The 12,954-nt window shown below is 42.7% G+C and overlaps 1 protein-coding gene across 3 annotated transcripts; it reads right to left on the reverse strand.

The window, feature by feature from the left end:
- Positions 1-695: 695 nt before the first annotated feature.
- Positions 696-8,788, reverse strand: LOC139422743 (progestin and adipoQ receptor family member 3-like). 3 transcript variants are annotated; one of them, XM_071174059.1, is made up of 7 exons: positions 8,608-8,788; positions 4,345-4,570; positions 3,966-4,128; positions 3,654-3,809; positions 3,287-3,484; positions 3,065-3,155; positions 696-2,934 (listed from the first exon to the last, which is right to left on the reverse strand). In XM_071174059.1, the coding sequence occupies exons 2-7, from the start codon at positions 4,527-4,529 to the stop codon at positions 2,780-2,782; spliced, it is 948 nt and encodes a 315-aa protein (XP_071030160.1). In that variant the 5' UTR covers positions 4,530-4,570; positions 8,608-8,788; the 3' UTR covers positions 696-2,779. The 3 variants fall into 3 exon arrangements, with proteins under 3 accessions (XP_071030160.1, XP_071030161.1, XP_071030162.1); XM_071174060.1 differs by lacking the exon at positions 8,608-8,788 and adding an exon at positions 5,358-7,987; XM_071174061.1 differs by lacking the exon at positions 4,345-4,570 and having other exon boundaries at positions 8,608-8,764.
- Positions 8,789-12,954: the final 4,166 nt, after the last annotated feature.

Genomic DNA, 12,954 nt, shown 5'->3' on the forward strand with positions numbered 1-12,954 from the left:
GATCAGTGATTCAGTTTAGAAATGTTCAATTCAGTTTTCTTGTTTTACAAAGACTTAAATTGGCTAACAATAACTGACAATGCTTCTGAATCAGATGTGAAATGGAGCTTTTCTTTTAATACAAGGCCCAGATCTCATCCTGTAATCCTCAATGTTGACATGAAATGCGGTGATTAAGCAGGTAAAGCTGTTTAGCCTAATTCTGATCATTTATGATTAGTATTTTACAAGGCATGAATATTTAATCTCTGTCTGCACCTGAGAATAAAGGCAATTTGTCAAGCGAGACAAAGTGTGATAAATCCTCCTGCTCTGCAATGTTTTGCCAACATTGTCATAAAGAAAGATATGCTTAGTCGTTATCTCAGGCAAGACTGTCTAATCTGGAGATTTGTCTGTTGGGAGTATCTAACCCTTTCTTACAAAATTCCAATTAGTTGCTGTAAGAAAAGAACAATGGCTGTCTAATCCCCCAATTTGCACTGGGAGGTCAGAGATTACAACAGATTGTAGAATGGGATTAATTAAATATTGTTTTGACAACTATGCCTTTGTATAAAATGTGATGGCAAGGAGACTATGCTCTCGTTAACTTTGAGGAGGATGCCATTTTCTAATAACCGTATATAGCCACAAGTGAAAGTAAATAATGAGTAATGGCTTCTTTTTTCTGACATTTGAATTCAACAATGACAATCCTTTTAGGCATTCTTTATTAATTTATAATACTCGAGACATGTCATATTACAGATTAAAATAATGTGTCCCTTTAGTCAGTGCATTCCAGCATTCAAAAGTAAGTCCATCAATAATGCCTAAATGAATGGAAAAACAAACGTTGGACAACCAAAGACCGACATTATAGCAACCAGGTAAAATACAGTGAAATAATTAAAGGCATACTTGAAACAAAAGCTCATTTACAAACAAGGCTAACGAACAGTCAATATAGGCTGTGAATGTCACAGTGGGCCTTTAACGGCTGTGATATGTTCTGAGCATCATTATCAGACACGGTCGAATGACCTCTATGGGTATTAGCTACACAGTAGGAGATCTACAATACAGGAGGCTGGTGAGGGGAGGACGGCTCATAACAATGGTATTAAAACACTTCTATGTCATTCCATCAAATCAATTCCAGCCAATTACTATAAACTTGTCGCCCCCCCCCCCAATTAAGGTGCCACCAGCCACCTGTGATCTACAGGACACCATATTGTGCATAGATAGACCTGTCAGTAATGTGATTGTAAAATTGTACAGTATTAGTCATACAATAGATAATACTGGCCTCTAAAGTATTTGTTCTTATGCAGTTGTTCACACACCCATGTACTATATAGTAAGCATCATCAGCGGGGTTGCAAACACTGGGTGCAACCTGTTTTCAGTGGAAATGGAAGAGCTTGTGACGCGACTTCAGCTTTTGGACGCTTAAAAAGAAGACGCTCCATCTTAACTCCTCCTTCACATTTACTGGATTGGTTGAATAGTGCAGAAGAGAACCTCCCACAAGTTATTTAAAAAAAAAAATATCATCAGGACCAGAATGTGGGGTATTCTACTCAGGTGTCTCTTTTACGTCGCTACGTTAGGTTACATAGTAAGTGAATAGAGGGACGGATTCATAAATAGTCTTAACAAACTAATTAAAGCAAGGGTCATTTACTCCCAATCTCTTTCATTGGGTTTATGTTTAAATGTAACCAACTCTCTAAACAATTCCTGAATCAGCCCTTAGATTCAAGTGGATTGTGAGAGGAAGGGGTTCAGTTGACCACTGATACTAAAAGTAACCCACCATTAATGAAATACAGTAAGATAACTACTCAGCCCCACCATTAATGAAATACAGTAAGATAACTATGCAGGCAAAAACAACTGAACATAGGCTCTATGTTCGGTTTCCAAAGGATATATATTCTAGATTGCACATAACCCTTGTAAAGTCCCATGTGCTCAAGAAAGCATTTCAAGAAGTACCATTTCACAGCATGTAACAGACATCTGCAAGGTCTAACGGTATGGTTATAGTTGTTCTGGTAGGGAGGCTACTCTCTTGTCTGCTTGACTGGGCATCTGTATGATAGAATTCTAGAGGTCTGTAGTCTGGTTTAATTGCATCGAGTGGCTACAGTACAGGTTGTTGCTCTGTTGGTGGCAGAGCCAGCTTGAGGCTATAGTCACTGTTTGTGTAGCAATCTGGTCTCTCAGCATTTTGTATTATTCTGTATGTAATTCTGAGACACTTCATTTAGTATGATATGTTACGTTTCGTATTGTATGTATTAATTTGTGGATGTCATCATCCATTTCATATGATAAGTTATGAATTACAATTTGGATGATATGTTAAGAATTTGCTAAATGTACAATTGGTTATGAATCTGTAAATGTACAATATGTTACAAATTTGCAATACGTATGATATGTTACGAATACCAATTAGTTGTACCCAACATTAGCTAGCTGGCTAATGTTAGCTAGTTTAGGGTTATGGGTTAAGGTTCGGAGTTAGGTTAAAGGGTTAAAGTTAGGGGAAGGGCTGGTTAAAAGAGTTAGGGGAAGGGTTAGCTAACATGCTAAGTAGTTTCAAAGTAGCTAAAAAGTTCAAGTAGTTGAAAATTTGCTAAAGTTGTCCGTGACGAGATTTGAACACACAACTTTTTGGATAGCTAGGCATTCACCCACCCATCCACCTCGACCAACCACCCATACCAAACATAACATATCATACTAATTTGAGTGTCCCGGATGTACTTTTACTATGTTACGTCTAGTCTATGAGACCAGGCTGAGTGTAGAAAGGAGGGCATGGCTGGCTGTGCCTGAATTTCATTATATATACTGCAGTCTGGTGCCACCAGTAGAGCAAAAACACCACAAGGACATGCCACACCTGGTGGCTGGCACCCAGATAGTTCAGTTGACCTGTGGAGGTCAAAGTGCATCACAAGGTCACTTGAGCAAGACAAGGTGCACTTAATCACATGAGTGGTTATTTGCTATACAAGGTCATTTGTAATTTTGTGGAATAGATGTGTCAAGCATGAAGGCTCACCTGGGAAGCAGCGTTCTGGGATTTTAGAGATGTAAAAGAGGAACGCAGCTCCAGCTATCAAATACATCACAATCACACGAGGGAGGAACAACTGCAGACAGAGAGAACAGATGGTAAGGGTAACAATACTTGACTCTAATGCATAATTGTACTGTTTATGAATGTGTTATGAAGTCAACACACTTTCAAATAAAGTGTTGATTCAGGAACCTGTTGCCTCACCTGGACGACAGCTGAGCCGAGGCCTTCATTGAGCCAGACCCAGTGGCCGGCGGGGATGATCCCGTAGCCAGCCACGGAGCAGAAGATAGCAGTACGCTGGTGTCGCCACTCCTTAGAGTGGTAGTGAGGGTGGATCTGAGCTAGGAACACGGCCAATATCAACGCTAGAGCAGTCACCAGGTACACCTGTCTCCAGAACTATTGATGAGAGAAAGAGGGAGGGGGTAGAAGACAGGAAACGGGGAAAGATATGTGGGGAGAAGAGATGGGATTTCAGAGACAGTTTGCACAAGTATAAATTTACAAAAACAAACAGTATGAGTGGAAAAAGAAAACAAATAATGGAATGTATTATTGTTGAACATACAGTGATGCAGTAGAAGGCATAGAAGACCCCTGGAATGTAACAGCCCAGGATTCCCACAGAGATTCCAACGAAGTCCAGCGCCAACCAGCGGTGACACGTCTTCTCTGAGAGGTGGCAGGAGAACATGTGATACCCTGCAGAACACAGCATACACACCTAGAAAAACAGGTTAAATACACCAGCATTACTTCTCCTGAACACAGGTAAGACCTGTAAACCACAACAAAATAAGACTGACAGATAGCTGTGACCTCTCACTCTCTTTCTTTCTGTCCATCTCTCTCACTCTCACCCACCCACCCAAACACACACCTGAAAGCAGAAGAGTGCTATGCAGTAGATGACATAGTCTTCTCTGTTGGCACCTGAAGCCGGCAGGACTGTAGACATGTCATTCACCCCCAGTAGGAAGAACAGGAGGAAGCCCAACAGATGAGTCCATATGTTGACTGTTTCATTGGACAGCACAAAGATGCTAGAGGGGTGGAAAACAATACACAACAACTAGCCTGGTTCCAGATCTGTTTGTGCTGTCTTGCCAACTGCTATGGTAATTTTGTTTGACATGACAATAACCATATGAGTTGGCAAGACAGTATAGACCTGGGACCAGGCTATTCAACAACTAGCAACAACACTGTACAACAACATCTACTTTACATTGAGCTTAGCTATATTATTCTCGACATACCTTTTTAAACAAAGTTTGGATTGTAAACGGGCTCTGTATCCATCTGTAATGTATGGGTTTTCTTTCATGAATAACGGGATCTGTTCAAATGTGTACAGGCGGATTCCCCTCGGCATAAGGACGGGCCAGTAACTGGCCAGCCACTGGTAACTTCCCAGGAGTAACTTGAGGAGTTTATGAGGCATTTTGGAACATCAGATTTCACGGTTCTGGCACAGGTTTAAGGCTGAAAAGATGAAAAGGGCACAACAGGGTAAAGTTATGGCATGGAACTAAGGGGTCACTGCAATCTAAGGTTGGCCGAAGATACCGACCCTATCATTATGCTTGTTTACACTGAGCTGCACTGGGGTCTAAACACAATCATGGTTACATTAAGACACTGTGGAGCCGACAGGAGATAAGGGTCGGAAAACGTACCTTAATTAAGGGATGGGTACTGTACTGCAAGTTGTACCTTCATCCACACTTCATCTACACTGTACACACATCCACACTGAAAAACTGGAAAACAGTCCTTTGTGTTATCAGGCTAGCTAACATCAGCCAAAGCAGCCATTATGGAATGGCATGTGGCGTTGAACAACAAAGGAGCTGATTGGCTGACCCTACATTCCAAAATGACTGCGGTGGCTACTGCTAGCTAGCATGAGAACAAAAAGGGCAGTTTTCTGGGAAAATTAGCAGTATTTCAATCTTCTTGATGTATCAGTGTGGATAAAGGTCAAATTTAGTGGCATATCCAATCCTGCATTGGGGTATGTTTTCCGATCCATATCTCGCGCCAGCTACAGTGTCTTAAAAGCTGATTTTATGGTCAATCCGAGTCTGCAGTGGCTGTACAGCGTTTACAGCGATGCGGCCGCCGCAGAAGTCAGAGCATTCATACATCTTGAGCTTCGGGCAGCTGTCATACGCATCCAATAAATTGGTCTCGTAGTGATTCAGGATTCATCTCTATAGCCATCCAGCTAATTACGAGCAACTGGCTAAACAAAAAGAAAAGACCTTACCTCTTCTGAGTTGTTGGAGTCCGTTTCCCGCTGCTTGACATAGCTCAGCCAAAATAGCATGAAGTAAAAAAGAATGCACCGTTTTCCCACCTGCATCTCTATCCCGAATCTCCTCACTGCCCCCCAGCAAAATCAGCCTACATTTAGGCTGTTGTTTATGTGTATTTCACACTATATGTTTGTATGGAGGTCAACCCCAATACATGTTCATGTCATCAATCAACTGCATTACAGTTTAAAACGACCACCAATTTCTGTGTGCTAGCTACGCTAACCTGCTTATACAAACGGGAGTTAGCATTTACTAGTCACTTCTTCTAAACCTGAAAAGGGACAACTTCTAAATGTTATGCAGCGAAAACAGCTAAATATATCCAAATCGGAATTTAGTACCCACATTGTGGGCCTGTTACAATACATCAATCATGGCGGATTTGACCAATATTCACTTAGATCAGATTTGTTGAATGTGCGCCAATCCATTGCCCTTCTATCCCCCACGGTCTGCATTCCATTGACCTCTCTACTGCTTACTCACAATTCCTGACATTTAATCCTTGTAAAAATGCCCTGTCTTAGGTCAGTTAGGATCACCACTTTATTTTAAGAATGGGATGTCAGAATAATAGTAGAGAGAATGATTTCTTTCAGATTTGATTTCTTTCATCACATTCACAGTGGGTCAGAAGTTTACATACAATCAATTAGTATTTGGTAGGATTGCCTTTAAATTGTTTAACTTGGGTCAAACGTTTTGGGTAGCCTTCCAAAAGCTTCCCACAATGTGTTGGGTGAATTTTGGCCCATTCCTCTTGGCAGCTGGTGGAACTGAGTCAGGTTTGTAGGCCTACTTGCTCGCATACGCTTTTTCAGTTCTGCCCACAAATTTGCTATAGGATTGAGGTCTGGGCTTTTTGATGGCCACTCCAACACCTTGCCTTTGTTGTCCTTTAGCCATTTTGCCACAACTTTGGAAGTATGCTTGGGGTCATTGTCCATTTGGAAGACCCATTTGCGACCAAGCTTTAACTTCCTGACTGATGTCTTGAGATGTTGCTTCAATATATCCACATAATTCTCCTTCCTCATGATGCCATATATTTTGTGAAGTGCACCAGTCCCTCCTGCAGCAAAGCACCATCACGACATCATGCTGCCACCCCCGTGCTTCACGGTTGGGATGGTGTTCTTCAGCTTGCAAGCCTCCCACTTTTTTCTCCAAACATAATGATGGTCATTATGGCCAAAGAGTTCTATTTTTGTTCCATCAGACCAGAGGACATTTCTCCATGTGCAGTTGCAAACCGTAGTCTGGCTTATTTATGGTGATTTTGGAGCAGTGGCTTCTTCCTTGCTGAACGTTCTTTCAGATTATGTCAATATAGGACTCGTTTTACTGTGGATACAGATACTTTTGTACCTGTTTCCTCCAGCATCTTCACAAGGTCCTTTGCTGTTGTTCTGGGATTGATTTGCACTTTTCGCACCAAAGTACGTTCACCTCTAACAGACAGAATGCATCTCCTTCCTGAGCGGTTTGATGGCTGGTGGTCCCATGGTGTTTATACTTGCGTACTATTGTTTGCTCCCAAGGATGAACCAGACTTGTGGAGGTCTACAATTGTTTTTCTGAGGTCTTGGCTGATTTCCTTTGATTTTCCCATGATGTCACGCAAAGAGGCACTGAGTTTGAAGGTAGGTCTTGAAATACATCCACAGGTACACCTCCAATTGACTCAAATGATGTCAATTAGCCTATCCAAAGCTTCTAAAGCCATGACATCATTTTCTGGAATTTTCCAAGCTGTTTAAAAGCACAGTCAACTTTGTGTATGTAAACTTCTGACCCACTGGAATTGTGATACAGTGAATTATAAGTGAAATAATCTGTCTGTAAACAAATGTTGGAAAAATGACTTGTGTCATGCACAAAGTAGATGTCCTAACCGACTTGCCAAAACTATAGTTTGTTAACAAGACATTTGTGGAGTGGTTGAAAAAATAGTTTTAATGACTCCAACCTCAGTGTATGTAAACTTGAACCTTTATTTAACTAGGCAAGTCAGTTAAGAACAAATGTTAATTTACAATGACGGCCTACCCCGGCGACGCTGGGCAAATTGTGTGCCGCCTTATGGGTCTCCCAATCATGGCCAGATGTGATACAGCCTGGATTCAAACCAGGGACTGTAGTGATGCCTCTTGCACTGAGATGCAGTGCCTTAGACCGCTGCGCCACTCGGGAGCTTCCTCCACAATGTCTTTCCAGGAGTTCAAACTTATTTTTGTGTCTTTGAAATCCCTACATAAAGATGTATTATATTGGTGAATTTGTTCTGATAGTCTTTCGTCAAAGTTCTCCATGTTTTTTTGTGAAGTAAGCGAGTTTGTGTTTATACAGGATGAACTGCACCCCCTCCTGCCATCAACCGATCATGTCATTGTGGAGCTATATACAGTGCTTGACTTGGACTGAAATAGGTGCCGGTACGGTTTATATTTATGTGCAGCAGCTCTACAATACTTTTGAGCTAATATTCTGTAAGAGGAACAGGAGCTCAAGCAGTAGAAAATGTGATTAGTGGTTAGAGCGTTGGGCCAGGAACTGGAAGGTTGTTGGATTGAATCCTTGAGCTGACAAGATAAAAATCTGTAATTCTGAACAAAGCAGTCAAACCAATGTTCCCCAGGTGCTGAAGACATTGATTAAGGGAGCCCCCTGCAGCTCTCTGGGTTAAATGTGGAAGATACGTTCAGTTGGACAACTGACTAGGTATCCCCCCTTTCCCTACTCAGCTCCTGACAATATTAAGCACTGGCTACATGGAAATATGTGGAGCTGTTGAGCCATATGGAGCTAGATTTGGCCTTTTCAAGCCCCCAGACGCTCTGCAATTTTGCATCATAACCTCCACATGGAGCCTCCTGGTGGCATTGACAGATCAAGAATACATTGTCTTTTAATGTAACCATGATTGCGTTCCGACCCCAGTGCAGTTCTATGTAAACAAGCATAATGGTAGGGGTCAGTATATTCTGGCAAGCATAACGTTAGATCGCTTTTTTAGGAAAGACTAATAGAGGATCTGAACCTATGACTAATAAAATTGGCAAGTCAACATGCTTTTGGTAATATATTATTTATTGGAATAAATCAGAGCTAGGCGATTGATCAAAATATATGCATTCCAACTTGAAATTTAGCCGGACATGCTAGCATGCGGAATTGATCTCGCAGAGAGAAAATTACCTTTTGTTGCATGCTATCGATGGCTACGTAGTGTCATCTAGCTACAATACACCTTACTCTGTGATTTAGCAAGCTATTAATACAATATTTTAAGCAGCTGGCTAGCCCAGCAGCTCATGCTAGAAAATACATAAGCACAAAACAAAAAACAGAGTTCTAAAATTACACAATGGACATGGCTGCGCAAGTCGTGCCCGAGGACCCCCTCTCTGGACTTTATAAACTGCCTGAATACAATACGATCAAAGACAGTAACTCTGTGGTACGATTTCATGAACACCGGTTTAAGTCTGGGTGGCTCCAAATATCTGATCATAAATAAAAGCTTTTTTTATGGCCCATCTGGATATTATGGAAATGACCCAAATGGCCAAATGTATATGATTTTTGATACAGCTAAAGCAATGATTTCATTTTACTACAATGAATAGCTATACTGGAGAGATATGAACAAGTCAATTTATTGAAGAATATAGAATATTATTTGTAAAAAATGATGTGGTATTTATCCAAATACATAATCTAAATGAATTATTACAATAGCCTAGTACTCAAGTACTGAGATCAGTTTGGCCGTGTTCCTCGATTGGCTTTGATTGCCGAGAAAGGTCTCCCAGCTGTCCCCCTAAAAAAGTATGCAGCAGACTAGGGGAGAACATAGAGATAGATAGAGGACTCATCTGTGACAGCATGGACAGCCACAGCGCCATTATGGCTACAACCCATAGGAAACCCCACCCAGATGACTATTTTGACTACTTTAAACTGGTGGAAGCATAGTGGCTGCCGCAATAGCGCTGCCCACGCTAAAATGGCATTTTGGCCACTAGAGGCATCTATCATTCTCTATGGAGGAGACCGCTTGCTCCCTCTTGAAGTCACGGAAGTTCAAGTCCGACCGCTGTACTGCAGGCATTTGTTAGCAGAACTAGGCCCCATTATAGTGAATGGAAAAATGTATATCTTTGTGTAAAAAAAAAAAAAATCGAAGACAATTATGGTACCAATAATTTATTGTAATACACCAGATCTATGTCCTTTTAACAATTTATTTAAATCGCTCACAGAAGAAGTCACAAGGATAATGTATTTGCTAATAGCAGCCAGCAGTAGACTACCCAGGTTGGCCTTGTGCTTGAGTTACTGAGGTTGCGTGCAACATCACTTTCTGGAGTAGCCAGAAATACAGTCCTTTTGAGGAGATAGGAATCTCCATTGCATCGTATTACCGCCTATTGTGTACGTTGCCCATTTTGTACGTCAGTGGGCCATACGGTGCAGTCTGGACGATTCTGGGACAGGGAGAGCTCTCCTTCATGGAGTGAATGGGAGTCAATTGGGCGCTAGCTTAAAAACACACATTAGCATGCATTTTGTCATCAAGTACAACATTACAAATATTTTCCGAGATGTAAGATAATTAATTTCCTATGCAATATTGCATGGCTTTGAAATCGTGACATTACGTACTTTCGAGGAAAATAGGTACGTTAGCTTAGCAACCACATGACGTAGCATGACGCGGGAACGTGAAAGCGATTGGTCGACAGTCTGCTGGGTGGGGCGTTATACTACCTCCATTCATTGCCCAATGGGATTCCTATTTCTTCCTTTCTTATATCTCTAGAGTAGATCAAACTGAGCATGTTATGTCTCCATGAGACTGGAGGCGAAAGAAACGCACACCAGTTTAGGCAAGGTTCTGGCTAGCAGAATAGAACACACTGATTCAGTACCACTAGGTCTGCTGATTCAGTACCACTAGGTCTGCTGATTCAGTACCACTACGTCTTGGCTCGTTCAGTGTGACAGGGTTTAGGTCTGCTGATTCAGCACCACTACATCTTGGCTCATTCAGTGTGACAGGGTCTAGGTCTGCTGATTCAGTGCCACTACGTCTTCGCTCCATCAGTGTGACAGGGTTTAGGTCTGCTGATTCAGCACCACTACATCTTGGCTCGTTCAGTGTGACAGGGTCTAGGTCTGCTGATTCAGTACCACTACATCTTGGCTCGTTCAGCGTGACAGGGTTTAGGTCTGCTGATTCAGTACCACTACACCAACTTCAAACATCTGCTATCTGAGCAGCTAACCGATCGCTGCAGCTGTACATAGTCTATTGGTAAATAGCCCACCCATTTTCACCTACCTCATCCCCATACTGTTTTTATTTATTTATTTTTCTGCTCTTTTGCACACCAATATCTCTACCTGTACATAACCATCTGATCATTTATCACTCCAGTGTTAATCTGCATAATTGTAATTATTTGCCTACCTTCTCATGCCTTTTGCACACAATGTATATATAGACTCCCCTTTTTTCTACTGTGTTATTGACTTGTTAATTGTTTACTCCATGTGTAACTCTGTGTTGTCTGTTCACACTGCTATGCCTTATCTTGGCCAGGTCGCAGTTGCAAATGAGAATTTGTTCTCAACTAGCCTACCTGGTTAAATAAAGGTGAAATAAAAAAATAAAAAATAAAAACATCTTGGCTCATTCAGTGTGACAGGGTCTAGGTCTGCTGATTCAGTACCACTACGTCTTCGCTCGTTCAGTGTGACAGGGTTTAGGTCTGCTGATTCAGCACCACTACATCTTGGCTCGTTCTGTGTGACAGGGTCTAGGTCTGCTGATTCAGTACCACTACGTCTTGGCTCGTTCAGTGTGACAGGGTCTAGGTCTGCTGATTCAGCACCACTACGTCTTGGCTCGTTCAGTGTGACAGGGTTTAGGTCTGCTGATTCAGCACCACTACATCTTGGCTCATTCAGTGTGACAGGGTCTAGGTCTGCTGATTCAGTACCACTACGTCTTCGCTCGTTCAGTGTGACAGGGTTTAGGTCTGCTGATTCAGCACCACTACATCTTGGCTCGTTCTGTGTGACAGGGTCTAGGTCTGCTGATTCAGTACCACTACGTCTTGGCTCGTTCAGTGTGACAGGGTCTAGGTCTGCTGATTCAGCACCACTACGTCTTGGCTCGTTCAGTGTGACAGGGTTTAGGTCTGCTGATTCAGCACCACTACATCTTGGCTCATTCAGTGTGACAGGGTCTAGGTCTGCTGATTCAGTACCACTACGTCTTCGCTCGTTCAGTGTGACAGGGTTTAGGTCTGCTGATTCAGCACCACTACATCTTGGCTCATTCAGTGTGACAGGGTCTAGGTCTTCTGATTCAGTACCACTACGTCTTCGCTCGTTCAGTGTGACAGGGTTTAGGTCTGCTGATTCAGCACCACTACATCTTGGCTCATTCAGTGTGACTGGGTCTAGGTCTGCTGATTCAGTACCACTAGGTCTGCTGATTCAGTACCACTATGTCTTGGCTCTTTCAGCATGACAGGGTTTAGGTCTGCTGATTCAGTACCACTACGTCTTGGCTCGTTCAGTGTGACTGGGTCTAGGTCTTCTGATTCAGTACCACTACGTCTTCGCTCGTTCAGTGTGACAGGGTTTAGGTCTGCTGATTCAGCACCACTACATCTTGGCTCATTCAGTGTGACTGGGTCTAGGTCTGCTGATTCAGTACCACTAGGTCTGCTGATTCAGTACCACTATGTCTTGGCTCTTTCAGCATGACAGGGTTTAGGTCTGCTGATTCAGTACCACTACGTCTTGGCTCATTCAGTGTGACAGGGTCTAGGTCTGCTGATTCAGTACCACTACGTCTTCGCTCGTTCAGTGTGACAGGGTTTAGGTCTGCTGATTCAGCACCACTACATCTTGGCTCGTTCTGTGTGACAGGGTCTAGGTCTGCTGATTCAGTACCACTACGTCTTGGCTCGTTCAGTGTGACAGGGTCTAGGTCTGCTGATTCAGCACCACTACGTCTTGGCTCGTTCAGTGTGACAGGGTTTAGGTCTGCTGATTCAGCACCACTACATCTTGGCTCATTCAGTGTGACAGGGTCTAGGTCTGCTGATTCAGTACCACTACGTCTTCGCTCGTTCAGTGTGACAGGGTTTAGGTCTGCTGATTCAGCACCACTACATCTTGGCTCATTCAGTGTGACAGGGTCTAGGTCTTCTGATTCAGTACCACTACGTCTTCGCTCGTTCAGTGTGACAGGGTTTAGGTCTGCTGATTCAGCACCACTACATCTTGGCTCATTCAGTGTGACTGGGTCTAGGTCTGCTGATTCAGTACCACTAGGTCTGCTGATTCAGTACCACTATGTCTTGGCTCTTTCAGCATGACAGGGTTTAGGTCTGCTGATTCAGTACCACTACGTCTTGGCTCGTTCAGTGTGACTGGGTCTAGGTCTTCTGATTCAGTACCACTACGTCTTCGCTCGTTCAGTGTGACAGGGTTTAGGTCTGCTGATTCAGCACCACTACATCT

Source organism: Oncorhynchus clarkii, chromosome 12 (assembly GCF_045791955.1).
Source record: "Oncorhynchus clarkii lewisi isolate Uvic-CL-2024 chromosome 12, UVic_Ocla_1.0, whole genome shotgun sequence".
NCBI lineage: Eukaryota > Metazoa > Chordata > Actinopteri > Salmoniformes > Salmonidae > Oncorhynchus > Oncorhynchus clarkii.

What these genes read in the sequence shown, in the direction of transcription:
- LOC139422743 (XM_071174059.1), bottom strand. Translation starts at nt 4,529, where the DNA reads ATGCCTCATAAACTCCTCAAGTTACTCCTGGGAAGTTACCAGTGGCTG. An exon ending in TCCAAACTTTGTTTAAAAAG is followed by an intron (nt 4,129 to 4,344) that starts GTATGTCGAGAA and finishes CCACCCCTCTAG; the next exon opens with CATCTTTGTGCTGTCCAATG. An exon ending in ATGCCTTCTACTGCATCACT is followed by an intron (nt 3,485 to 3,653) that starts GTATGTTCAACA and finishes TCTCATCAATAG; the next exon opens with TTCTGGAGACAGGTGTACCT.